Source organism: Vicugna pacos, chromosome 4, assembly GCF_048564905.1.
Source record: "Vicugna pacos chromosome 4, VicPac4, whole genome shotgun sequence".
In the NCBI taxonomy this organism is placed as follows: Eukaryota; Metazoa; Chordata; class Mammalia; order Artiodactyla; family Camelidae; genus Vicugna; species Vicugna pacos.
The window spans coordinates 33,991,901-34,018,958 of record NC_132990.1 but is presented as its reverse complement, the minus strand read 5'-3'; the positions used below and the strand labels follow the sequence as shown (position 1 = coordinate 34,018,958).

General features: G+C 41.4%; 1 protein-coding gene across 2 annotated transcripts in view; it reads right to left on the bottom strand.

The window, feature by feature from the left end:
• LOC102528441 (histone-arginine methyltransferase CARM1-like) overlaps nt 1-27,058 on the bottom strand; it is a 274,834-nt gene that overhangs the window by 71,609 nt on the left and 176,167 nt on the right. For both annotated transcript variants that reach the window (XM_072959540.1, XM_015242609.3), the window contains exon 5: nt 14,415-14,525. In XM_072959540.1, the coding sequence (XP_072815641.1) occupies nt 14,415-14,525 (111 nt within the window). The remainder of the gene's footprint in view (nt 1-14,414; nt 14,526-27,058) is intronic.

Below are 27,058 nucleotides of genomic sequence, written 5' to 3'. Positions count from 1 at the left end.
CTGAACAGTCACCAATACCCAACCACCCAAGGGGAACTTCGTAGATTTGGGTCAGCAAGGGAAGTCACTATGGAAAGGACTTAGGAACAGCTGTGACTTTCTCTTGACATATGGATATGAGAGAGCTGCTGATCACCCTGTCCTGAACAGTCTACTGAAGCTTTGGGAAGAGTTGGGAGACTTTGCGTCTTGCAATCTTTTGATTTTAAAAAGGAGTAATACAAGTCATAGTTTACAGCACCCTGTATTTTTCCTTCATAACCACTACTTACGGTTTCTTTTTTTAAATTTTTTACTGATTTATAATCATTTTACAATGTTGTGTCCAATTCCAGTGTTCAGCACAATTTTTCAGTCATACATGGACATATACACACTCATTGTCACATTTTTTCTCTGTGAGCTACCATAATGCTTTGTGTATATTGCCCTGTGCTATACAGTATAATCTTGTTTATCTATTCTACAATTTTGAAATCCCAGTCTATCCCTTCCCACACTCTGCCCCCCTGGCAACCGCAAGTCTGTATTCTATGTCTATGAGTCTATTTCTGTCCTGTATTTACACTTTGTTTTTGTTTGTTTGTTTTTTAGATTTCACATATGAGCGATCTCATATGGTATTTTTCTTTCTCTTTCTGGCTTACTTCACTTGGAATGACATTCTCCAGGAGCATCCATCTTGCTCCAAATGGCGTTATGTTGTCAGTTTTTATGGCTGAGTAGTATTCCATTGTATAAATATACCACTTCCTTATCCAGTCACCTGTTGATGGACATTTAGGCTGTTTCCATGTTTTGGCTATTGTAAATAGTGCTGCTATGAACACTGGGGTGCAGGTGTCATCCTGAAGTAGGATTCCTTCTGGATACAAGCCCAGGAGTGGGATTCCTGGGTCATATGGTAAGTCTATTCCTAGTCTTTTGAGGAATCTCCATACTGTTTTCCATAGTGGCTGCACCAAAGTGCATTCCCACCAGCAGTGTAGGAGGGTTCCCCTTTCTCCACAGCCTCTCCAGCATTTGTCATTTTTGGATTTTTGAATGACGGCCATTCTGACTGGTGTGAGGTGATACCTCATTGTAGTTTTGATTTGCATTTCTCTGATAATTAGCGATATTGAGCATTTTTTGTGCCTTTTGATCATTTGTATGTCTTCCTTGGAGAATTGCTTGTTTAGGTCTTCTGCCCATTTTTGGATTGGGTTATTTATTTTTTTCTTATTGAGTCATATGAGCTGCTTATATATTCTGGAGATCAAGCCTTTGTCCATTTCACTTGCAAAAATTTTCTCCCATTCCGTAGGTTTTCTTCTTGTTTTACTTCTGGTTTCCTTTGCTGTGCAGAAGCTTGTAAGTTTCATTAGGTCCCATTTGTTTATTCTTGCTTTTATTTCTTCTAGGAGAAAATTTTTGAAATGTTATGTCAGATAATGTTTTGCCTATGTTTTCCTCTAGGAGGTTTATTGTATCTTGTCTTATGTTTAAGTCTTTGATCCATTTTGAGTTGATTTTTGTATATGGTGTAAGGGAGTGTTCTAGCTTCATTGTTTTACATGCTGCTGTCCAGTTTTCCCAACACCATTTGCTGAAGAGACTGTCTTTATTCCATTGTATATTCTTGACTCCTTTGTGGAAGATAAGCTGACCAAAAGTTTGTGGGTTCATTTCTGGGCTCTCTATTCTGTTCCATTGGTCTGTATGTCTGTTTTGGTACCAATACCATGCTGTCTTGATGACTGTGGCTCTATAGTATTGTCTGAAGTCAGGGAGAGTTATTCCTCCAGCCTCTTTCTTCCTCTTCAGTAAAGCTTTGGCAATTCTAAGTCTTTGATGGTTCCATATAAATTTTATTATGATTTGTTCTAGTTCTGTGAAATATGTCCTGGGTAATTAGATAGGGATTGCATTAAATCTGTAGATTGCCTTGGGCAGTGTGACCATTTTAACAATATTGATTCTTCCAATCCAGGAGCATGGGATATCTTTCCATTTTGTAAAGTCTTCTTTAATTTCCTTCATCAATGGTTTATAGTTTTCTGTGTATAATTCTTTCACCTCCTTGGTTAGATTTATTCCCAGATATTTTATCACTTTGGGTGCTATTTTAAAGGGGACTGCTTCTTTACTTTCTTTTTCTGTTGATTTATCGTTAGTGTAAAGAAATGCAACTGATTTTTGAACATTAATTTTGTAACCTGCTACCTTGCTGAATTCTTCGATCAGCTCTAGTAGCTTTTGTGTGGACCTTTTAGGGTTTTCTGTATATAGTAACATGTCGTCAGTATATAGTAACATGTCGTCAGCATACAGTGACACTTTTACCTCTTCTTTTCCAATTTGGATCCATTTTATTTCTCTCTCTTGCCTGATTGCTGTGGCTAGGACTTCCAGGACTGTGTTGAATAGGAGTGGTGATAGTGGGCATCCTTGTCTTGTCCCAGATTTTAGTGGGAAGTTTTTGAGTTCTTCACCATTGAGTAGTATGCTGGCTGTAGGTTTGTCATATATAGCTTTTATTATGTTGAGATATGTTCCCTCTATACCCACTTTGGCGAGAGTTTTTATCATAAATGGATGTTGAATTTTATCAAATGCTTTTTCTGCATCGATTGAGATAATCATGTAGTTTTTGTCCTTTCTCTTGTTGATGTGATGTATTACACTGATTGCTTTGCATATGTTGAACCAGCCTTGTGTCCCTGGGATGAACCCCACTTGGTCATGATTTATAATCTTTTTTATGTGTTGTTGGATTCTATTTGCTAATATTTTGGTGAGGATTTTGGCGTCTATGTTCATCAGTGATATTGGCCTATCATTCTCTTTTTTTGTAGTGTCTTTGCCTGGTTTTGGTATCAGGGTGATGGTGGCTTCATAGAATGAGTTTGGGAGTATTCCCTCCTTTTCAATCGTCTGGAAGAGTTTGAGAAGGACTGGTATGAGTTCTTCTTTGTATGTTTGGTAGAATTCCCCAGTGAAGCCGTCCGGTCCTGGACTTTTATCTGTAGGGAGGTTTTTAATTGCTATTTCTATTTCCTTTCTAGTGATCGGATTGTTCAAGTGGTCAGTTTCTTCTTGATTCAGTCTTGGTGGACAGTATGTTTCCAGAAACTTGTCCATCTCCTCTAGGTTATGCAGTTTGGTTCCATATAGTTTTTCATAATATTCTCGTATGATATTCTGTATTTCTATTTTATTTGTTGTAATTTCTCCATTTTCCTTTCTTATTTTGCTAATTTGTGCTTGGTCTTTTTTCTTCTTTGTGAGTTTGGCCAGAGGTTTGTTGATTTTATTTACTTTTTCAAAAAACCAGCTTTTGGTTTGATTGATTTTTTCCTATGGTTTTTTTAATCTCTATTTTATTTATTTCCTCCCTGATCTTTATTATTTCCTTCTTTCTGCTGCTTTTTGGGGCTTTTTGTTCTTCTTTCTAATTCATTCAGGTGGTGGGTTAGTTTATTTGAGATTGTTCTTCTTTTTTGAGGAAGGCCTGTATCGCTATAAACTTCCCTCTTAGCACTGCCTTTGCTGTGTCCCATAAATTTTGTGTGGTTGTGTTTTCATTTTCATTTGTCTCAAGGTATTTTTTAATTTCAGCTTTGATTTCCTCATTGACCCATTGTTTTTTCAATAACATATTGTTTAATCTCCATGCTTTCCTTTGTTTCTCCTTTGTTTCTCTGTTGTTGATTTCCAGTTTCATGGCATTGTGTTCAGTAAAGATGCTTGAGATAATTCCTATCTTCTTAAAACTGTTGGTTTCTTTTGTGTCCAAGTACATGATCGATCCTAGAAAATGTTCCATGTACACTTGAAAAGAAAGTATATCCTATTTTTTGGGGTGTAATGCTTTGAAAATATCCACCAAATCTAGTTTTTCTATTATAGTATTTAATTTCTCTGTTGCCTTGTTTATTATCAGTCAGGAAGATCTGTCTAGTGATGTTAATGCAGTGTTAAAATCTCCAACTATGATTGTATTCCCATCAATATCCCCCTTTATCTCTGTTAGTAATTGTTCTATGTACTTAGGTGCTCCTATATTGGGTGCGTATATATTAACAAGTGTAATATCCTCATCTGCATCACTCCTTTTATCATTATAAAATGTCCCTCTTTATCTTTCTTTATGGCCTTTGTTTTAAAGTCTATTTTGTCTGAAATCAGTACTGCAACACCTTTTTTGGTTTTTCCATTTGCATGGAATATCCTTTTCCATCCTTTCACTCTCAATCTATATGTGTCCTTCTCCCTAAAGTGGGTCTCTTGTATGCAGCATATTGAAGGTTCTTGCTTTATTATCCAGTCTGCCACTCTATGTCTTTTGACTGGAGCATTTAGTCCATTAACATTTACAGTAATTAATGATAGATGTGTGTTTATTGCCATTTTGACTTTATCTTTGCAGTTGAATTGGTATATCCTCTTTGTTCCTTTCTTCTTCCTTTTGTGGTTTGGTAATTTTCCTTTGTATTATCATGGATTTTATTTAGTTTTTGTGACTTCATTCTAAGTTCTTGGCTTGTGGTTACCCTTTTTCATAAATCTATTAGCCCATTACTATAACTATTTTTATTAAACTGATAATAACATGATCTCAAACCCATCCTACCAGTAAAAAAATTTTAAAAAGAAAGAAAAAAATATTCTATATTTCCCTGCCTCCCTGTCCCACTCTCAGTGATTTGTATGTCTTCTTTTATAATTTTGTGTTTATTTGTAATTCATGAGTTATCACCCTTCCAGTTGTGCGTTTCTCATTTCTGTAGCATCCTGCTGCTTTTCTATTTAGAATAGACTTTTCAATATTTCTTTTAGCATGGGTTTAGTGTTGCTAAACTCCTGCAGCTTTTTCTTGGCTGTGAAATTCTTTATTTCTCCTTCTATCCTAAAGGATAGCCTTGCTGGATAAAGTATCCTAGGCTGCATCTTTTTTTCATTCAGGGCTTTGAATATATCTTGCCACTCCCTTCTGGCCTGTAGTGTTTGTGTAGAGAAATCAGCTGAGAGCCTTATGGGGGTTCCTTTGTAACTTACTCTTTGCTTTTCTCTTGCCGCCTTTAGGATCATTTCTTTATCCTTGACTCTGGCCATCTTGATTATGATATGTCTTGGTGTGGATCTATTTGGGTTGTTCCTGTTTGGGACCCTCTGAGCTTCCTGTACTTGGATATCTGATTCCTTCTTTAAGTTTGGGAAGTTTTCGGTCATGATTTCTTCAAAAACCTTTTCAATCCCCATTGATCTTTCTTCCCCTTCTGGGACCCCTATTATGCGAAGATTGGGATGCTTTATATTATCCTATAGGTCCCTTATGCTATTTTCGTTATTTTTTATTTGTTTATCTTGTAGCTCTTCTGAATGGGTGCTTTCTATTGTCCTGTCTTCTAGGTCACTAATTCGTTCCTCTGCATTATCTAGTCAGCTTTGCACAGCTATTAGATAATTCCTCATCTCTGTCAATGAGTTTACCCATTCTACTTGGCTCTTCTTTATAGTTTCAATTTCATTTTTGACATATTTTATATCTCTAAACACTATCTCTTTTAATTCCTTCAGCAATTTGATCACTCCTTTTTTGAAATCTTGATCTACTAGGCTATCGATATCTATTTCATCGATCTTCCTTTCAGGGGATTTCTCTTGTTCTTTTAATTGGGAAAGGTTTCTCTGCTTCTTCATCTTGCTCATACCTCTCTGGCACTGTGGTTTATGGAGTATCAGTTATCTGTTTGGTCCTTAAGGAGTATTTACAGTTTCTAATCATCACTCATGTAGTTATTATGTCATGAGCTCCATGAAGACAGGGACCATGTCTATCTTGTCAGCCATGACAGTCCTCAGGCCAAGCATAGGACCTGACATGTACTAGCTACTCACATTAAAAACAAACAAACAAAAACCTTTCTTTTTCTTTTTTTTTTTTTAAATGAATTAGGATTCTGTTAGACCAGGAGACAGCACTACCACCCACAGGCCAATCCAGCCCACTACCTCTTTTTGCATAGCCTGCAAGATAAGAATGCGTTTTATATTTTTAAATGATTGGGAAAAAATAAAAAGAAGAATGACATATCTTGACTCCTGAAAATTAAATAAAATTCCATTTCAGTGTCTATAAATGAAGAGTTATTGAAACATGAAAAAAAATTAAAAAGAGCAATAAAGGAAATTTCAAAATTCAATTTAAACACACACACCTGAAAAATGTGCTCTGCCTGGACCCATGCTTCCCACTGTTGCCTGGGATCCCCATTCCCTGATACCTGCTCCTAAAACCTGACTTGTACAGAGACATGGATGAAATGAGACCCCACAGTGATAGTGATAATAACCAGGATGGCAACAATAACAATACTTAGAAAATGTCAGGCACTGTGTTAATATTTATATCGATTTTCTCAGGTAATTCTCATCATATCCTCATGAGGGACTATTATTATCTACAATTTTATTGAGAAATGAGGTAGAGAAAGATCAAGTAACTTGTTTATAGACAGAATCACGTCCCCCCGAAAGTGTCTACATCCCATTTCCTGAAAAACAATATGTTACTTTACACGGATGTGATTAAATTAAGGATCTTGAGATAGGGAGGTTATCGTGTATTATGCCAGTGGGCTGGAAGCTGGAGGGTCAGGTCAGAGAAGTGATGATTCAGAAGTCAGAGTGCCCCAGCTACCAGCCAAATAATGTGGACAGCCTCCAAAGGCAAAGAGTAGATTCTCCTTTAGAGACTCAAAAAAGGGCACAGCTCTGTGTCACCTTGATTTTACCTCATAAAACCCATTGCAGATTTCTGACCTCCAGAACTGCAAGGTAAGAAATACTATTGTTTTAAGCCACTGAGTTTGTGTTAATTTGTCACAGCAGTAATTAGGAAACTAAAATTTGTCAAGGTCACATGGCCATGAGGCCGGGGATCAAAGGTAACACTCCACACTCTGTGACTCCAGAACCTGCATCATCAACTGCAATGCTGGCAAAGGTGTTCAGGCCTCCCGACCGGGAAGTGAGCACTGAGCAAAGTGAAGAGGCAGCTATATTCTTTCTCAAGTTGCCTTCCTGCCTCATCAGTCTCGATCACCAACCCAGCTGCAAGAAGGGTGATTTCCTGGGTGGGGTTTTGTGGCAAATGGGGTGGCATTCCACGTGGACTACTTTAAAAGTGCTCCTCTCTTAACTGTGTTTCGGGTTGATTGTGTCAATAGAGGAAGGTTTCCTTCTTACATGGCAGACCTATCTGCCTGTTTAAGTGATTCACAGCAGATTGCTGGAGGAGAAAAAGATGGGTGTTCTCCTGGCTCCTGGATGAACTACCTACAAGTGTAGGTGCTCCAGCTTCTAGACAACATCTACCTCTTCACCTCCAAGGGAACCACCAGTTCACTGCTTGCCTGGATGGTCAAGAAGGAGGTGGCAGTCAGAGACTGTATCTCACAAGTCATGTCCCATCCACATGACCTAACCTCTCTAAGGTTCTCCCTCATCTGCAATGTGGAGATTATCTGCTCCAAGCACCTCACAGATTCCTTCTGAAGCACTGTGAGTTTATAGATGGGAAGATGCATCCTAAATTCTAAAGCTTCAAGTATGCAAAATGCTTATTATTGTTTCCTTAAGAGATTTCTTATTACCGCCTTTTACCTCCGTTGTTAGTGCAAAAATAAAGAGTGCTGATGGGCTGGGCGCAATTTTGTGACTCAGGCATTTGGTGTCTGTAGGAGAGTGAGAAGGAAGAAGTCAGTTATTGAAGACGCTAAAGAAACTGGAAAAAATCCCAGCTCAAAGGATAAACTTACATTAGAAAACTTCAAAATATACGCTCTTTCTATTGTTCAAGATTAAAGATTAGAAGTACCTTTTCAATAAACGGCCTTCAAAGCATTTGTGAAGAGATTATCCACACATTTAAGGTGAGGAATCCCATGAGAACCTAAGGGTTTTCAAAAATCTCATTGTTGGTAGTAAAAGGTGAAAAGTGAAAAGAGGAACATTTCTTTTCATCTTTTAGGATTCAGGTCAAACTGCACCTCTTCATCTTCTCTGACGGTTCCCTAACCAGCCCAGCTGAGGGCACGTGTTCCTCGCGGTGGCGCTTCCCATCTCTGCCATTCATATGCACTGGGCATTCGCTGTTCTGCGGCAGGAATTTCACTTGTGTGAAATCCAACTGGATTACAAACTACTGGAGGGGAGAAATCATGTCTTTACACACTTTGTCCTCACAGAGCTTAGAATACTACAAAGTACATCAGATCCGATGATGTACTGCGTTTCTAGAAAGTCTTTGTCCACCCCTAGGGCGTACACAACAAGTCACCCAGGGGCCTTGCCTAGGCTTTTAGTATCATCCCATTTGCTCCATCACTTCAATTCTCTTCATTGATTTACTATGATACCGGTATTCTCCAGCAGCTTCCTGTCTGTAGACCAAAGCTAGGATCCTGTATCTTGACCTTGGAGTACTTGCTATGGCATATACTATGCGGATCCTTCATCCAGGACCAAGGCACTCATTCCCTCAGCTGCTGGGAAGGTTGGGAGACAATGGCTCTCAGCTGAGTCTTGTTCTATCAACTTCCTTCGGCCTAACAGAGCCACCTTATCCAAAGTTACACTCCTTCCTGAGGAAGTGTACATAAGAAACATGAAATAGAAAGGCCTTTGATTCAACGTGCTAGACTCTGATGGGTGGTCCCAGCTCAGGAATTCCCTGTGTGACTTCCTGAGCCCTTTGTTCCAACTCTATGCAGCTTAACTGCTCCTCCGCTGAATTCTATCCTATTTCCTTCACAGGTCAGGGTCCTGAGAGTCTTCTGCAATAAACATCCTGCACGCAAATCTGTGCTTCAGAGCCTGTTTCCTAGGGAACCTGTTCTATGACAGATTTTACACATAAATAAGGGAAAGATAAACAATGCCCACAGTGAGAGGAACTGGGCAGTGCTGCCCTCCCTAATGTCAAACCAGTCCAATCTGGACATAGCTGCCAATACCTGGCATGAACATTGCCCCCAGCCTGACCATCATATGCCAGAAAAGTGAGGTCTGGCCACCTCTGTCCTCCCCATCAGTCCTACTCACTAGAACTTTCTTTGATGATGAACATGTTCCATATTTGTGGTGTCCAGTACAATAGCCATTAACCACTTGTGGCTACTGGGTACTTGGAATTCAGCTAGTGTAACTAAGAAGTTTAATTTTTTAATCAGTTTCTATTTACATATAAATAGCCACATGTGTCCAGTGGCTACCATATTGGACAGAGAAGCCCTAGATTATGGATACAGCAGGTCCAGATAGGCAGCATCACAAGAGCTCCGATGTCACCTACCTTTACTTCCACTACCCCATGACCTAGAAATATCTGGTCTAACTCCTTAAAAGTCATCCTAATGAGGCATAGATAGGAAATGTGTATAGTAAAGTCTAATTATTAAGTGGCCCAATAATGATTATGAAAACTGTTAAATCTAAGTACTAAAGAGCTTTGTTGTAAATTTAAATTGATTACAACACATAAACCTATTTCTGATTACTTATGTTCACGGTCTTTTAATCTCCCGGCCCTTCAAGGAATTTATCTTCTAGATAGAGATATGGGACATGTGTTTGTGTACAATTTGAAATTAAGAAATAGCCTCCTCCTTGACTATACATGTGTATAAATTTGATTAATGTTCTTTTATTTTCCATTTGGTCTGTAAGATCTGGGGGCTTTAGCTTTATGTTTCACAATAAGAAAAGAAAAAGACAGCAAGAGATAGCTGCCCTTTTGAGGTGGGCAGGCTCGTGAGTTGGGAACCTATGGGAGACCTTTAATTCAGCCCTATTCCTTGGACAAGGGTGATCTCTTATTACAGACCCAGAAATGTCAGATGGGGCCCAGGGTGAGAGCACATGGCTGCAACTGGGCAAGTTCATGACCATTCTGCAAAAAGTGACTAATCGTGCATGCCCTCCAGACAAGGAGTCATTCGCATCATCTCTCAATCTGAGGGTAAGCCCCTAGAAAATCAGTTTGAGCCACTGAATGCAACTGAAATTGAATTCAATACAAGTTGAAAATATTCTGTTTACTTAAAGCCCAGAAGCCTTTCGTGAGAAGCATCCAGCAACGGGCGACGGTAGTTAAATTTGTACATTTTTCTTTCTTGTTACAATTTTATCTTTTCCGAGCAATTTAATGAAGACTCCAGAGGAAAGAATTAAGTGTCTGTTGGTTCAATTACCAAATAATGAAAAGGTGGAAAGAAGCACCATGCACTGTGTGCTGAGCAGCTATCAAAGTCTATTCTTAGACTGAAAATCTTTTGTGTGCTGTTCACACTTGCTTTTGCCACCCACGAATTGTACAGGGGAGTGCCAGCATAAGAGGCAGAAACCAAGAGCTAGTGAGGACCATCCTCCGCGTAGGTGAAAGGGCCTGGCTCACAGGGAGCATCTCCTGACACCCACGGCAGCGGCCAGGAGCACGGCGGAGGTCATGGTTTTCATCAGAAGGGACCAGGCTACTGGCAAAGCCATCCTTTCAGAGGATTCTAATTATCCTTGGCCCTGAATGCATTCTTAAGTAGCCTGTCCTTAGGACCACATGCAGGGAAGGCCTCAGAGGCAAAGGAGACTTGCCACCAAGGATTTCAAGGACTCCTCGCAGTCCCCACAGCATTTGGAAAACCACCCCCGACCTCTACCCACCCCAGCCTTATACAGAAAAGAAAGATTACAGAAACACAAAAGTCCTCTATAGAAGCTAAAAACAAAAATAAAGCTATTATGCTTCAGAATTCATTAAAACAGTGGTTTTAAGGCTTTAAAAATCAAGTCTCGACAGAAATAGACTCATGGACAGAGAATATAGACTGTGGTTACCGGGGGTTAGAGGGTGGGAAGGGATAGACTGGGATTTCAAAATTGTAGAATAGATAAACAAGATTACACTGTATGGCACAGGGAAATATACACAAAATGTTATGATAAATCACAGAGAAAAAAATGTGACAATGAGTGTGTATATGTCCATGAATGACTGAAAAATTGTGCTGAACACTGGAATTTGACACAACATTGTAAAATGATTATAAATCAATAAAAAATGTTAAAAAAAATCAAGTCTCTGTGGCAATATTATGCAAGGAAAGAGGCAGTTCAGTACAGACTCCTCCAACCTCAATACCCATGGGGACAGTCTCTCTGCTCACGCTGGGGCCTCCCCAAAACCTTTTTTGATCAATAACATTGAAAGACTCAATGGACAAGTCATTGTACAGCCTCTTTTTTCACCTTCAAGTTCTTCCTTGTTTATATAAGAAAATGGCCTCATTCTTAGGAAATACTGAAATGCTTAAGGGTAAAGGGCTATGATGTATGTGACTGGCCTGTAGAAAAAGTGTGTGTCTCTATTTCTACCTAAATACATGCACAAAATGTATATGTACATATCCACACACACCTCTTTGTGTGTATACATATTTGTGTGTGTGTGTTCGTGTACAGTGAGAGGGGAACAAGAGCAAATGATAGAGCAAATGGGGCTATATGCGACCAATAGGTAACTCTAGGTAAGAGAATTTGGTAGCCTTTGAACTATTTTTACAACTTATCTGTAGGTTTGAGATTATATCCACGTTTTAAATAGTTTGAAACTTAAAAAAATACTAAAAAGTTTTATAATTTTAAGTTCTTTCCCTTTTCTTCTCCATATTGGCTTCTTGCTAGAGACCCTTATAATTATCCAGCAGACCCACTGGGTAAAAGTGTCCGTGAGGGTAGCCCCACTCTGCCAGAAGGCAACAACCCCACTGATGCGTTTAATCAGGTTGAAAATTCTCCTGGGAGAAATCAAAGACACAGACGTGTCTACAACAGCTCCTCCCATGGTGTGCTGGTGATTAGAGTATATGCTGGGGCTGGAGACGGGACTCTGCTCAGCGAATGCCTAACTAGCTCTAGCTAATTTATTCCTCTCTTCCCTTAAAATACTACAACCAAGGGTATTACATTTTTAAAAATGTGTCTAATGTGTCTCAAACCACCTCAAAATATATGAGAAAACAAACTATATGAGAAAAAAAATCTCTAAATTAATGCCTCTCTCTCTCCCTCTTTTTTTTTTTTTTTTTTGGTGTCCAATACAAGAGAAAACAACAGGATCAATCTCTTATTACAACAGAAACTCTTTGAATATAAGACTACACCTGAATCATTACTGTTTCTCCTCTATTCCCCCAAGAAACAGAATTGTGGGATGCAACTGAATGAAGATATGATTGAACAAATGGGCAGCACCTGGGACAAAGTTCTACCCTTTATCAATTCCCTACCTTTAAGAATGCGTTTTTGAGCAGAGGCATTTTTATCTATGAGTTCTCTCTATACATTTATATTCTCCTTTTCTCTTCGCTTATTTAGAATTCCATATTTCAATTTTGTTAAGAATTCCATAAAGAAAAAAGGTGAGGGACAAACCAGAAGAAATTTTTCACATATATAACTAAATAGGATTAATATCCAGAATATAGGAATCATTCCTACAAACCAATTTGAATTAGTAAAACAATTCAAAAGAAGAATCATCAACAAACTGGAACAGGCAGTTCCACAGATGAGAAAGCACAAATGGTCAAACACTGTGCAAAGATGCTCAAGTCATTAGTGAATGGAAAATACAAGTTAAAACCACAGATATGTCATAAACACCAGATTGGCAAAAATTCCAAACCTGACAATATCAAGTGCTGGCAAAGCTGTAGAACAATGGCACTCTCGTTTCCTGCTGAAGGGAGTGAACACTGGAAAAACCACTTTGGAACATAATGTGGCATCAGAGACTAGAGTTGAAGGTATACACACCCTATGACCCAACAATTCTACTGTTGGGTGTACACTGAGAAGCTCCAGCACAGATGCAGTGCGGAGTGTGTTCATAACAATACTTTTATGATGGAAGCCATCCAAAGTCAGCCAACAGCACGGTGGACTGACAACTTGACGCATTTCATAATAGAACACTATCCACCATGAAAGAGGAACAAACAACAGTTGTGTGCATCAGCAAACTGACACTCAGGAACATCATGTTGGGAAAAAAAGCAAATTACAGAATACATACATTATGACTCCACTAATAGAAAGTTCATAAAAGATTTGTCTTTAGGGACAGAAACATAGGTGGTAAAACTATAAAGATCAGTAATGAAATGATACACAAAAATACAAGAAAGTGGTTATCTCTGTTTAGGGCAGAAAAGAGAAATGATCAGGCAAGACATGTGGACCTTCAATGGAAATGCTAAAGGCCTATTTCTTAAAAGAGGGAGTGGACATACATTCATTGTATTGTTACTCTTGACACTGCACACATTTTACAAGTATTCTTTTGTGTATAACCAATATTTAATAAAAATGACTCTTAAGAATTGGTGAATAAGCAGATGATCAAAAATATTTCATCCAAGACTTGTTGGAAGAACAGAAGCAAGTGCCACAACTTGCCAGCCGTGAGACTCCGGCAGTCTTTCCTTCCAAACATGGTCTGTTTGTCTCTGGTCCCTTCTTAATCATTCAGTCCAAACTAACCATCACTCAGAGCTATGCCCTGTCCCAGGATGGAGGAAAGTTTCATGATATTCATCAGAAGCAGGAGCCAAGCTTTCCCGTCTGCCATTCTTCCCCTCATTAAAATGCAGGCCTCCTCCAGGCGTGAAGGACAAGCACATTACCCTGTTCAGGCATGTGCACACACACATCACATCCAACTCCGCAGCCTGACTGGGTTATTATTATATCCAAATACTACTGAACTATGATTAGCTAATCCTTGACTGTGCCTTATTCTCATTTGTTTGGTATACATTTTATAATGATCATCGAGCACTATATTTAAAACAAAGCATCCCCTTGTCCTCCAATCAGAACCTGAAATCTGAAAAAGCTCCTTGAAACATAGACATCTGTCTGTGCTCCAACTATACAACCATGCAGCAAGTGCCCCTTAAAGCAACAGTAAAATTTAAGTGAGTGGTGCATCTACTGTCAGTACAGCACTTTGAAAAAAACAAATAAATAAACCTAGCTCCAGGGAAGTCTGACTCCTCAGCTTGGTAGATCATTAAAGATAAAAAAACATTCTTTACCCCTGATTCCCTAGGCCCACTTGCCACCCAGTGGATAGGGAGGAACAAGGTGTTGTTATATTTTCAGTACCATGAAGTTTTCAAGATTATTGTTTTCATGTCAATTACTACAGTGAAGGCAGGCTCTTCCAGCAGTAACCTCCCAACAGGGGGAAAAAATCAGACTGGTAAAAAGAATTCTTCTAAATGACCTGCCTGGAAGAGTCCATCACTCAGTCCCTGAAGCTTCCTGAAGGCCCAGTGAGTAGCTGCTGTAACAATACAACCACTCACCTCAGCATACTGTGCTACTGAACTGGCTTCAACTGCATAGACTCTCCGAGCTCCGGCCTGCACAGCAAAAAACGACAGTATTCCTGATCCACAACCAACATCTAGAACAACCTGGAAGGAAAGGAGAAGAAAAAAAGGGGTGAGAACACAAATAGGAGGTTAGCTGTTGGCACTATGCCATCTCTGAGCACAGAGATCAGATTTACTTAAAGCACTAGCTTTGATTTTTGCAAGTGGTCTTACCGTGGCCAAGTTACGCATCTCTGGGAGACTCCTTTTTCTCATATGCTAAATGGGGTTAACAATATTCACTTTTTAAGGACTGCTGTAGGGATTAATAAGAAGTGTACACAAAGCACTTGGCACAGAATTGGTGTTTTTCAAATTGTTGCTATTACTACTAGTTTCTTTGTAACATGGATTGCTTTTAGGATGTTTAGGGCCAAGAAAAGTATGGTGTCATGAATGAATTTGCTTACCCTATCTGTCGGCATGAACAAAATGAAAACTATCTCAAATAATTTTTATAATATATATGTATATGTGTGTATATATTCAGAAAAAATTAAAGTCTTTTAAAATCCAAAAATGAGGTATGTACTTTTTTTCTAGGCCTCTCCACAAAGCTGGGGAGGTTTACATACAGGATAGGACGGTATTAAGGCAGTGGACAGAATTTACAGAAACTTTTCTTCTGTTCTCTGTGTTCAGCCCTGGGACTAAAGAGAAGCACCACTTGCTGGCACAAAGGGACCCACAGCACCTGCGCTTGCATTCTGAGAGGAAGCGGTGGACGGTATGGATTGGACCTCTTCCCCCAAACACTGCGGAAGCTAAGGTCTGAAGCTCAGTCTGAGCACTGAAATCTCACATTCCTGTATTGCTGTCTCATCGTTTTATTCTTAGCATCTTTTAGCACTAGCTTTGAGCAAGGCATTTTGCTTGGCTCTAAATCTTCATAATAAACATATGAGTTGGTAGCATTATTATGCCCACTAGTTAGATGACAAGAGACACTGAACGAGCTCAAGTTCATCCAGCAGTAAGAAGGGGAGATAAGAGTTGAATCTGGATATTTCTGCCTTCCAAGCTCATGTTCCACAGAATCACACACTGATGACTTACATTTATTTTTATGAATCTGACATTTTAACCCAGCAATACCAAGAAGCAACAACTGACAAAGAAACAAAGTATCACTTTTTGTAGGAAAATTTAGAACAGGTTTTTCCCACTGATAGGAGGATAATTTTTCCCAAAAACAGAAAACATCAGAGGTTGTGCATGCGTGTGTGTGTGTTTTGATTACAATCCCACACTGTGCTGACACAGATACGGTGCCATTGTTCTAAGAGAACATGCTGTTAGTAATGCGTTCACGCTGCTCACTTACATTAACTCCAGAGCTGCGGCTCTATTCCACATGGCTTCCTAAGGTTTGGGTAATTAGGAGCATTATCAATTTAAAATGTCACCCAGTCTCTGGAAGTTGCTGTCAGGATGTCTATCATTGTAGAAATACCACAATTCCCTTCTCCTCATACTCCCCAAGAAGCACATCATCTTCACCTGGTCCTTGTTTCTGGCAAGAACACTCACAACTGCTGTTAAGGGAGTGGAGACTGTAAAGCTGGAGACTGCAATCAATCCATAGCTCCCCTTCCCACCTAAATGCACTGCATCAGAGGAACATTTCCAGAGACTTCTTCAATTAAAAATATAACACCTGAGATTCTATGTTCAGTCCAAACTACGGATATGAAATTAAGACACACTAGAAATTGCACCTGCTTGCTCTGGTGACAGGTGGCCCAGAAATGCATGACGGGAACTCTTAGCCTCTTACTAGGATGCTATGAAGCACATCTTAGAGCAGTGTTTTTCAGTTCTCTTGATCCTGCAGACTAAAAACCAAAGAAATGTTTTACCACTAGGAGAGAGACAGGGAATGCGGAGAGAGAGAAAAAGAAAAAACAGGAGGGAGCCTGGTGTGGTCTCACTTTTTGCCAAATTATGCCTTTTGGAAGGAAGATGTTTTGATAGACCCGGACCCACCTGGAGAAGAGGTGAAAACTTATCACCTGAGGCAGTTTTCCAAATACTTTATTTCAATAACTCATTTCCAGCCAGACTAATTTTATTCACTTGGCTATTTCAAAACAGAGCATAGGCCTTGAAAAAGAACCTGACCTTTCGCAAGCATTATCCAGATAATGCCATCTGTTTCCCACTTATGTGTATGTTTAAAAAGTTAAGAAGAGAATTTTCAGTCTGGAGCTTGTAGAAGAGGGACATTCTGCCTTGTCTACGTAAGCCATGAAATGTTGGAAACAAAGCTGAGGAAGGCTGAGAATAAATTTTCTGGCGAAAAATGAACAGTCAAAGCAAATATTTAGGTTCTAATGGAAATATACTACCTCAGCCCTTTCTGGCTGGGGTTGTCCCGACTAGGAGAAGAGAGGACACTAAAGCAAATAATTCTGTTACACCTTCTTATCTGGCACCCCAGGAAGCCTTGGAGCTATTCCTAATCTCATTTTCTTGTCCTCACAGAGGATTACATTGAGCCTATTTTTCATTCTACCATTGACAGACCATTACAGAACTGGGGATGTCTGAGGACCCTGGCAGACATTAAGTTATACTTTCTTATCCTAGGGAAAAGTGTCTCCCCTTGGACAGAGGCAAAAGAGAGTAATAAGATCCCCTCCTACGTGTAAAGTAGCTTACTGTTTCTAAAGAATGCTCCCTGGACACTGTACATTTGATCCTCATGGCCCTCTGGAGTGGAGAGTACATAGTTATGTCCCTGTTTTATTGAGAAGGAAACAGGCTTGGACAGACTGTTTCCAGGCAAAGTAATGCAGCTGGTAAGTGGCAGTGCTGGATGAGCACCCAGTGCTCAGCTCTCTGCACCATCATGACCACCTTTGTGTGCAGGAAAAGATGAGAGGAGAGGGTGGACTGTGAAGACATATAAACTAGACCACATCACACTTGGGGCAGACACATCCCAAGGCTCCATGCACCAGGAGGAGAACCTGGTGTCTTTGGTGGGTTGTCTTTGGGCCTGAGCACTCCAGCAAGGACTGACTTTCCTGGCCTCTTTTTCTGTAATTCTCTTCCGTCCCCCGATCTAGGCTCCCTCGTGTGCAATCCCCTGTACTAGAGGCAGCTCACAGCCTACCTACCAAAGGTTCATGTTCTCTCAGAGACTTGCTGGGAAGCTGCTGCCCAGCCAGGATGACATTTCCCCGCCCCCCCCCCCTTGCAACTATATATGGCCATGTGACCAACTGTGTCCAGTGGAATGTGAGGGGGAGTGACAAGTATCATTTCTGGGCCAAGACGGTTAACTAGGGTAGCTTCTCCACACACACTCTCTGCTCCTTATGCAATGGCATTGGAAACCACCTACTGGAATTGAAAAGAGCCCGAATCTCTGGGTCACCACCTTAGGAAGAGTCACTCAGAACTCAATGGACATAGCATGAACAAGAGAATGAATCTCACTTTGTTAAACCACTGAGATTTAGGGATTATCTGTGTTAAGTAGGAGGCATATGCTGACCAATACATTGCCCTTGGGTGAATTTCCTCCTCTCACTTTTCTACCTGGGAAACTCAAGACCCAGCTCAGGGATCACATCTCAGGGGCACCTTCCCTGACTTTCCCAGACAGTCAGTCTAGGTTGGGCTCTCTGGCACTGGGTACACAGTTCTTCAATAGCACTTATTACAGGATACTGCAAATATTTCTTTACATGTTTTTCTTCCTGGCTTAGCCTATGAGCTCCCCAAAGACAAGAATCACATCACTTATTTCTTAGTACCTAGCAAAGTGGGAAACATAAAAGCTGTTCATAAATGTTTGCAGATTAAATGACTAACTGGGATAACTCAATATGGTAGTCACCCAATTTCAACATCACTGTGAGGGATATCTGGAAAAGCCTTATGACTTTTGCCAGCCATTTGGACTCTGGGAGTGTTCCTGCATCACAAAGCTAGCATCCAAAGAGGATGAGCTCAGGATATCCTGGCCTTATTCAAGGCTTATATCCTGAACTGTTTCACCCAACCTTACCTTCTGCTTCTTGGCTTTTTTCTTGGCCCCCAAGTCACCTCACACACCTGACACTTCATGCTCTGTCTCCTTGGCTATGATCCAAACACATCCCTTGGGTCACTCTTTTGCCTTTCAGAGGCAACCGTGGCGCAGGCCTTCTTGGAACGTTCCATGCTCCTTTCTGCTACTGGGCCTTAGCACATGCTGCTCCCTTTGCCTGGGGTGGTCCCCACTTTATGCACACTCTATGATAGTAGTCTATGGTAATTTTTTTTTTACCTACTCAAGGTCCATTCTGCTAGATCTTTATTTGTTCCTCTAGATCTATTCTCTACTCTTCTCCGTCCTGCTCTTTGTCAGGAGTCTGACCTATGTGTACAATGGGCTTCCTTACCATTAGACTCTGGTTGGGATCAGCCAAGAGAAGAGACAACAGGAGGTCTGAGGGAGTAAGGACAGTGAGGTCAGATGATTTATTCTCCTAGCTTCCTTCCTCCTGGGTCTCGTGGATTGGTTGTGCCCCCTCTACCAAAAGCCACAGCTCTTGCTGGGCTTCCATCTCTTAGGGTATGACTCTTCTCTCAGTTTCCAGTAATCCCCCCTCCCCTTCCCTCTTTAGGCCCAGAGTTGGTAACAGGTCCCCACTCTTGTTAGTGCCAGGGCACTTCACCATCCCGTCTTGGTTCCCTTAACTCTGCCCACATCTTCATAAATGGTCCTATTATTTAACTCTCCTAAAAGACCATGTTGGGTGTGTCTTCTCTCCTGCAGGAACCCTGGCTGATACACCAACTCATCCTTCAGATCTCAAACAGCTCTCCATCAGGGAAGACTTCCCTAACCTTTGCTTCCCTCCCAGGCTAAGTGAAGTCCTCTAGCTGTATGCCTTCTAATCATTACCTCCTCAAATCCTTCCTTCATAACACTCATCACAGTTACAATTTTTCATTCAATGAGGGGTTATTTGATTAATTTCTGCTTCCTCCCCTGGAATGTAAGCTTCATTAAGGGAGAGACCCCCATATTCCTCGCTCACTTCTGAATCCCTGATACAGCACAGGGTCTGGCACATGGCAAAAACATCCACTAAATCTGTGTTAAACTGAAAAAGTCAAAACGTGTCTCACTACCACGGGCAGGGAACAGATTCATGATCCAAAAGATATGGTGCCTATCTGTTAGCTCCCTGAGAAAAAGCACCTTCTACCAGCATAACACGTCCACTTCAATTTAGTAATCTGAAGAGTCCTTCAAAGGATGACTTCCTTCTGACACTGCCATAGTATTATCACATTGCAATCCAGTTAGTGCTGGTATACAGCGTTCTCTGGAGAGAGAAGTCACCCTCAGCTGCATCTGGATACACAAGCAGCAACTATACAGATGGCTGACTTGGGGCTTATGTGAGTCTTATCAGGAGGTGAGTCAACGAAGTAGACAGAACACTGCATCTGCTGTGCAGTGAAACTTGCTTTCAGCTAAACTTGCCTGTATTTAAATAACGAATAAGTAATGTTTATCAGCACCAGAAAGCGGTATGAAAGCCCTGCCAGGACCAATGGGGAAAAGTCAACAACTGGTTCTTGAAACAGTGGCCAAAAGTTCCGTGAATTTATTTGTAAGTTAAGTTTAGAAAATACCAAAAAGACGAGGGCATTTTGCTTGTACAGATGTTTTTAATTACAGGCTCTTACGGTTTCCTGGGCAAAGAAATCCTGCAAAACGCTTGGACAGGGTTAAAAAAAGCCCCAAGAGGGTTCAAAGCTATTTATTTGGGTTTACTGGGTTAAAAGTAACAAAGAATATCCAGGTCCTCATGAAAACATGAAACGAAACTACCCTTGAATAACAGAAACATGCACCGCTATCTTTACACTTATGTACAACGCTTGTTTAGTCCTTCGTAGGCGTCACCTTACTTACGCGTGATGACAACTACATCACATGGGTACTATTATTTTCTCCATGTTGCAGATAAAGAGTCCGAGAATCATATGGAGCTGAAGCCACACAATTAATAAATGGCAGAGAAGAGAAAAAAACAAACGTATCTAATTTAAACCCTGTGTTCTTGGCCACTCCCTTCATCCTCAATTCTAAGTTATTTTTTGTGCTGTTCAGGCTACAGTAATGTTGGTCACATGCAGCCTTCTTTCCACCCCAGCAGTTTTACAGTTGTCTTTCAATACTGAGGTCCTGATTATCCCACAATCATTTCCTCAAGTTATGCTAGTTATTATTTATACATCCTTCCTTTGTTGGCTTGAGCATATCAATGGCTTCTCTGAACTGCCATACCCCAGCTGTCATTTTTGTACGCCTTATACTCCTAAATTGTGCCCTTCCCCTCTGCACTGCCATCACCATTTCTTCTAGACATTATTTTATTACATCTGTAGTAAACACCGGTGAACCACTCCAAGTTACATGGACCCCGTTCTCTTACATCATCATGTACTTTATCATCACTGTTACCTGCCGTGGGCTGCCTACCTCCATAGACAGCACCCAGCTCTTTCAACATCCAAACTGTTGACTAACAGGCTGACTGTGACTGTTCTAGGCAGTAACAGGACGAGAGCCGCACAGTCTTTTACTGTCCGTCATCTCTTACTACAGCTTTTGTCAGAGAAGAAGAATTCCAAATCATCTCAGGAGCTGCAGAAGACATCCCTTTATGGACTGTGCAGCTGAGGCTTAAATCTTGTTCAGATAATTAGCACTTTCACTATGGCAGAAGAATTCTGCAGTGATAGCTCCTCAGAAGACAGAACTCTGCATCTGCTGTGCAGTGAAACTTGCTTTCAACAAAAGGGTTGCCTATATTTAAATAATGAATGATTCATATTTATGAGCGCCCTTGTTTCATTTCGCCTGGTCTTCTGTCAGAGGATAGATAAACCCATCACCAATCTTTTAGCCACCCCTTCACCAGTTCTCCAACTATTTTTCTCTATTACTGTGGAAAATACAAAGATGTTGATCACTCCTAGCTTCTCTCTCCATGATTAACCCCCTTCATGTGCTGCCAGCTGACCCAGCCTAGCTCACTCAACTCTAAACCCTTAGGCACTCAATCATTCATTCATCACACATCTATTAAGTACCTCCTATTACTCTCTGTGCCAAACACTGCTAGGTGCTGGGAATACAAAGATGAAAAAAGCATGACTGGTAGGGAGAAAGATCTGTAGGAAAGAAATACAATAATGTGTTTTTGGGGAAGTACAACAGTGTGTTATAGGGGCAATGATAGTATTATATACTGGCACAGTGAAAGCATGAAGGAGGAATAGTCTATCAAGGGGTCTGGAAAGATTTCCCTCAGGTGGCCTGAGTAGTGAAAATTGAGAGGTAAGCCAACGTTGCACCATGTGAGTGGAGGGAGAGGCAGTTGCACCATGTGGCTGAGGGGGCAGTAGGAACAAAGGCACCTAAGAATGACAGAGCCAGTCATGTTTGGGAGGAGAAGCATGTGTGTGTTAGACGCACAAGTGGGGCATGGTTGAGATACTGACATGGTAAGAGCAAAGGCTGCTGCCTGATTGTAGGTGGTCTAGTATACAAGACTAAGGGCTCGGGCTTGATCCTGAAGCAAGGAAGGATCACAAAAAAGTTTTCAATGGAAGAATTATTTCATAGTCATGTTTCAACAGCATCATCGTAGTGGCATGCATGGGCAGGCACAAGGCCAGAGGTAGCAAAGCAGATGCTGGCGGTTCCTAACCAACACCAGCCCCTTCCTGCTTTCTATCGGAGCCTCACTTAATTGAGCATTTATCCTCCTCCACATGGTTAGCCATCCCCAAGCCCAGCGAGGGGATCCTGGTTGGTCTACGACAATCACATCATTCCTCTTGCCACTGATGACTTTCACGCTTGTGTGTGTGATGCACTGTCAGTGAGACCTGAAGGGAAGTCTGCTGGGGACGACTGGGAAGATTTTCTCCCTTCTAAAACACATAGAAAAGATGCTGCTTCTTTCCTAGATGTAGTTAAATTTAAATGTGATGCTTAGATGAATGGGATTAAAACATCTCAGAATCATACTACCTCCAACACTTTAGCCAATTTGAATAGGGATTTTTCTCCTACTTGAGGCCAAAGATATCTTAACTGTACAAGGAGGGAAGCTAACTGGAAAGCATCTGCAATATTCCAGGAAGGAAACAGTAAGAACGAGAGCAAAGAATGAGCTCTGGGACAGAGAGGAAGAGAAGTTACAGAAACGCTGGCTTAGTAGAAGCCAAAGGATTTGGAGACTGGAAAGGAAACAAAAAGGTCTAGATTGACTCCCAGATTCTTGGTTTGGGTGATGTTTCCAACGCCTTCAGTTTTGTAGCATGCCAACATGGAACCTCCGCTTGCTGGCTGGCGAGAATGGCCCTATAAAGTGCTTGGGCTGGTCTCTGAAAATGAGCTGAGTCATGGCTGCTGCTACAGCCACTACTGCCTAAGGAGTCCGCTGCAGAGGCTCTCTCGCTGCTCCTGGGAACAACAGAACAGCCCTCACCTCACTCATGCCACGTGCCTTTGGCCCCTTGCCTTCAACTGCACTTCCCCCGTGGCTGTTAAGGCAAGGAGCCAGCACTACAGCGGCCACCTGGTGGGCATGCACGTGTGCCCTGAAGAGCAGGGGAGCTAGTACCCTGTGGGGACACACTCCGACCAACGGGAGATGGCAGCCAACAGATGAGTCATTCTACTCTTCTCCCCAGTGAACTATCTGAAGATAGAGTGGCTTCACATGACCTCTCTGAAGCCGTCCTGTGACACCGAGCAATCAGCTTTCCATAGAGCTGTGGCCAGCTCGGTAATATTCTCCCTCACATTTGGTGTGGTGGTGGTTTACACAAAATTCAACGTGTTTATTGACATTTTTCTGTGTTTCTATCTTTTCTGTGTTTCTGAACTTCAAAACTCTAAACCTAAGCCATCACTCTGAAGTTGAGTGACTGTGACAATACCTCAGATTTAGGAAAAATAAGCAAAAAGAGGATATGGGCATAAACTCTTAAGTTCACTGAAGCCCAATTCCTGGTTCAGTGATGGAAAAGACCAGGTTCTAGTACAGTAATTTGAGCTGCTTATTAATTGTGTTGCCTAATTTATCTGCTTTTTGCTGACTTTATCCTCTTTATCTACTTACATTCCTATCCTGGAAAACAGGTATTAAAAGAAAGACATCTATTTCAGAAGTTACTGTTGCACAGTCTGCTATATAAGCCTGGAGCAAGGTCAGAGTGGCCCTTCACGGCACTGTCTTAGAGAGAATGTCAAAGATTTAGAAATTTAACCCCAGGATGTTTCTAAAATGCCTTGCCTTTAGTTGGTAGGCAATCTATCAAGCAGAAGGAAACAGCAAGTCTGCCAGTAAAACCATACCAGTGAAATAATTTTTCAAACCACTTTTTCCTAGTTCCTTCCCATGCACAGCTGAGGCACTGAGGCTACCACTTAGCAATCTGTCCCTTCTTTAATGATTTTGTGAAAGTGGCATCTGGTATAATAGTCATTAGTGTCAATGACCAGATATTTCTGGTTCTCCTTATGGGCACCTGGTAGAACTGTCCTCTCTTGCCCTTTGGAAATGACGAGTGACCGCATGACTTGCTTTGGCCCAGGTAATGTGGTCGGAAGTAACATGGGTCAGTTTCAGGTGGAAGATTTAAGAACTGGGTGTGTGCTGTGCACACTCTCCTCTCTGCAGCAGGAACTGGTCATGTCTGACATGGAGGCGGCTCCTTGCACCTGGATCCTAGAGTGAGAAAGAGACAAAATACCGCCCTTGCCCGACCCATAATGGACTAAATGAGCAAGATATAAAACTCCATAAAACCACTGAGGTCTGAGGACTGACTGCTACAGCGGCATAATCTAGTTGGCTCTAGTCAGCATGGGTAAGCCGCATCCTTGGGGCTGATGATTTCCAACTCAAATTCCCCTGTATGTCCGCAGCATTCTGAGGCTGAGCTGAGACTCTGTGTATAGGAGCTCACGAAATTCTTATAGCCAGAGCCTGTTAAGTGTTCTTAGCCCACTTTAAAATTAACCTCAAAACGATTAAGGTCACATGTCACCATCTTGAAAGGTACAGAGATGGACTTGGAGCACAGATATTTTGACTAGAAAATCCATCTACTGCATTAAAGACTCAGCTCCCTCTTTCCTAAATGCCCTAAAGAAATAGTCTGTGATCATTGTTTATTCAGTCTTCTTGGCTCTCCTTGAAAGCTGCACTTTGCTTTCATACCGAATGAAAGCATTTTTCCTCTGCTCATTCTGGCATCTTTCTCCAATACCCGTTCAGGAGCAGATTCTATTCAAGCTCAGGAGAATCCTGGCCCAGACATGCCATCTGCTTCACTCGCTTTCAGGAAGCTTACACGGAGGCCCCCTTAAGGCTTAAGGCGTTGAAGAGATCAGTTAAGACCAAGGTCCATTTTCTGTCTTTTTCTCCTCACCTGTATTACAGAGAATTAATCGCAGTGATGAGTTCTTGTGATATATGACCTAGTATGAATCTTGGCCACTGTACTAGGTTGAATAGCATCCTCCAAAATTCACGCCTACCCAGAAGCTTTGAAAGTGATCTTATTTGGAAATACGGTTTTTACAGATATATCAAGTTAAGATAATGCCATACTGGATTAGGGTGAACCCTAAATCCAAAATGACTGGTGTTATAACAGGAAAGAGAAATTAACACAGAGACACAGACACATGGGGAGAAAGGCACATGACAAAGAAGAGATTGGAGCAGTGCATCTTCAAGTCAAGGAACACCAAGGACTGCCAGAAACCATAAGAAGCCAGGGAGAGGTAAGGAAGGATCTTCCCCTCGAGCCTTCAGAAGGAGCATGGTGCTTTTAGACTTCTGACCTCCAGAACCATGAAAGAATACATGTCTGTTGTTCTAAGCTACCTAGCTTGCGGTAATTTGTTATGGCAGCCCCAGGACACTGAAACGGCCTCCAAAGTCCAAGCCATAGGGGAACACACACACACACACACACACACACTTACTTTATAACTATCTATAGATATAAAGTGTATCTCAGAGATTGTTTCTCACTATCACATCCTACCCCCAAACACATTCCAAAAATCAGAGCTAAATAGTTTGATATCAACCTAGAACACATAAAGAATGGATATTGCTCCCCAAATCACCGTGCAGTACCAGCAGACCAGAGTTTGCATAGAGCTCTACCACTTTGTAGCTGGGTACCTTACAGCAAGTCAGTTAGTTATGCATATCTGGTCTCTTCGTCTATACTTATTAGGCTAACAACGTATCTTATATTTGTCATATGATGTGGTGGGCATTCACCATTCTTTCGTGCCCTGCAGCATCTGAAACTCCCTTCCTATGCTTTGGGGAAGGCCCTACTTCTAAGCCCGCACCAGCCTCCCACTCAGGAAGCTGCAGGTGTCTGATGCTCTTTTCCAGCATACTTACAGCTAATGCACAGGCATGGCTGAGGCTCTACTGCTAAGATGCGCTTTGCATGAGAGGCTGAGAGTGTGAAGTCTCAGGGAAGCACAGAATCCCTTCTGGTAAGGTCGTGGCTACCACCAGGTTCTAGCAGAGGGAGGCTCTAAGGACAACACTCAAGGGTAGCACTGGGTGAAGGCTGTGCACACGGTGGTGTCTATGTCTGGCTGTACCGATGTCTTCCTGAGATCAATTCTGCAGCAAGATTTTAGAAATTATTTTGGTCTTGTAGCCTCCAACCCTAGTTCTCCAAAGATCCTGTCTCCTTTCAGGAAACTGTTTCTCTCTCTCTCTCTTTTTTCTTAAATTAGTAGAGCTGGTTTCTGATGCTGGCAGCTAAGCACCCTGACTAATATGCCAGGATTAAATGAGACAGGATATGTAAAGCACCTAGCAGGAATCATGAGTTACCTCCTTTCTTCCCACTTCCCTACACAGATGAAATGAAGATTCTGCTGTCACAGGGGTGAGAAGTGGAGGATTTGAGAAAAGGATAAAGAAAACATGGTATATACATACAACGGAATATTATTCTGCCTTAAAAAAGGAGATCCCGCCACATGTGACAACATGGATGAACCTGGAGGACACGATGCTAAGTGTAATAAGCCAGACACCGAGGGACAAATACTGCATGATTTCACTTATTTGAAGTCTCTAAAACAGTCAAACCCATTGAAGCAGAGAGCAGAACAGTGGCTGCAGGGGCTGGAGAGAGAGGCAAACAGGGAAGTAGTAGTCCAAGGGAGCAGAGTCTCAGCGAGGCCAGGTGAGTAACTCTGCCTCCCCAGGCGTCTGCTGCACGGCCCAGAGCCTCTGCTCCCCTACACTGGGCTGCACACTTTATACATGGCCAAGAGAGTGGATCTTATGTTAAGTGTCATCACAAAATAGTAATTTTTATTATAAAAAAGGGGGCAGAAGGAAAGTTGATGATGGTTAGGGCCTAGATTCTGGTGAGGGCCACATGGGTGTATATTTACCCCAAACTCATCAAGCTGTGTACCTGAAATGTGTACAGCCTTTTGTATGTGCTTCACACCACATTAAAGAGGTGAAAAAAAATGTAAGGCAGCA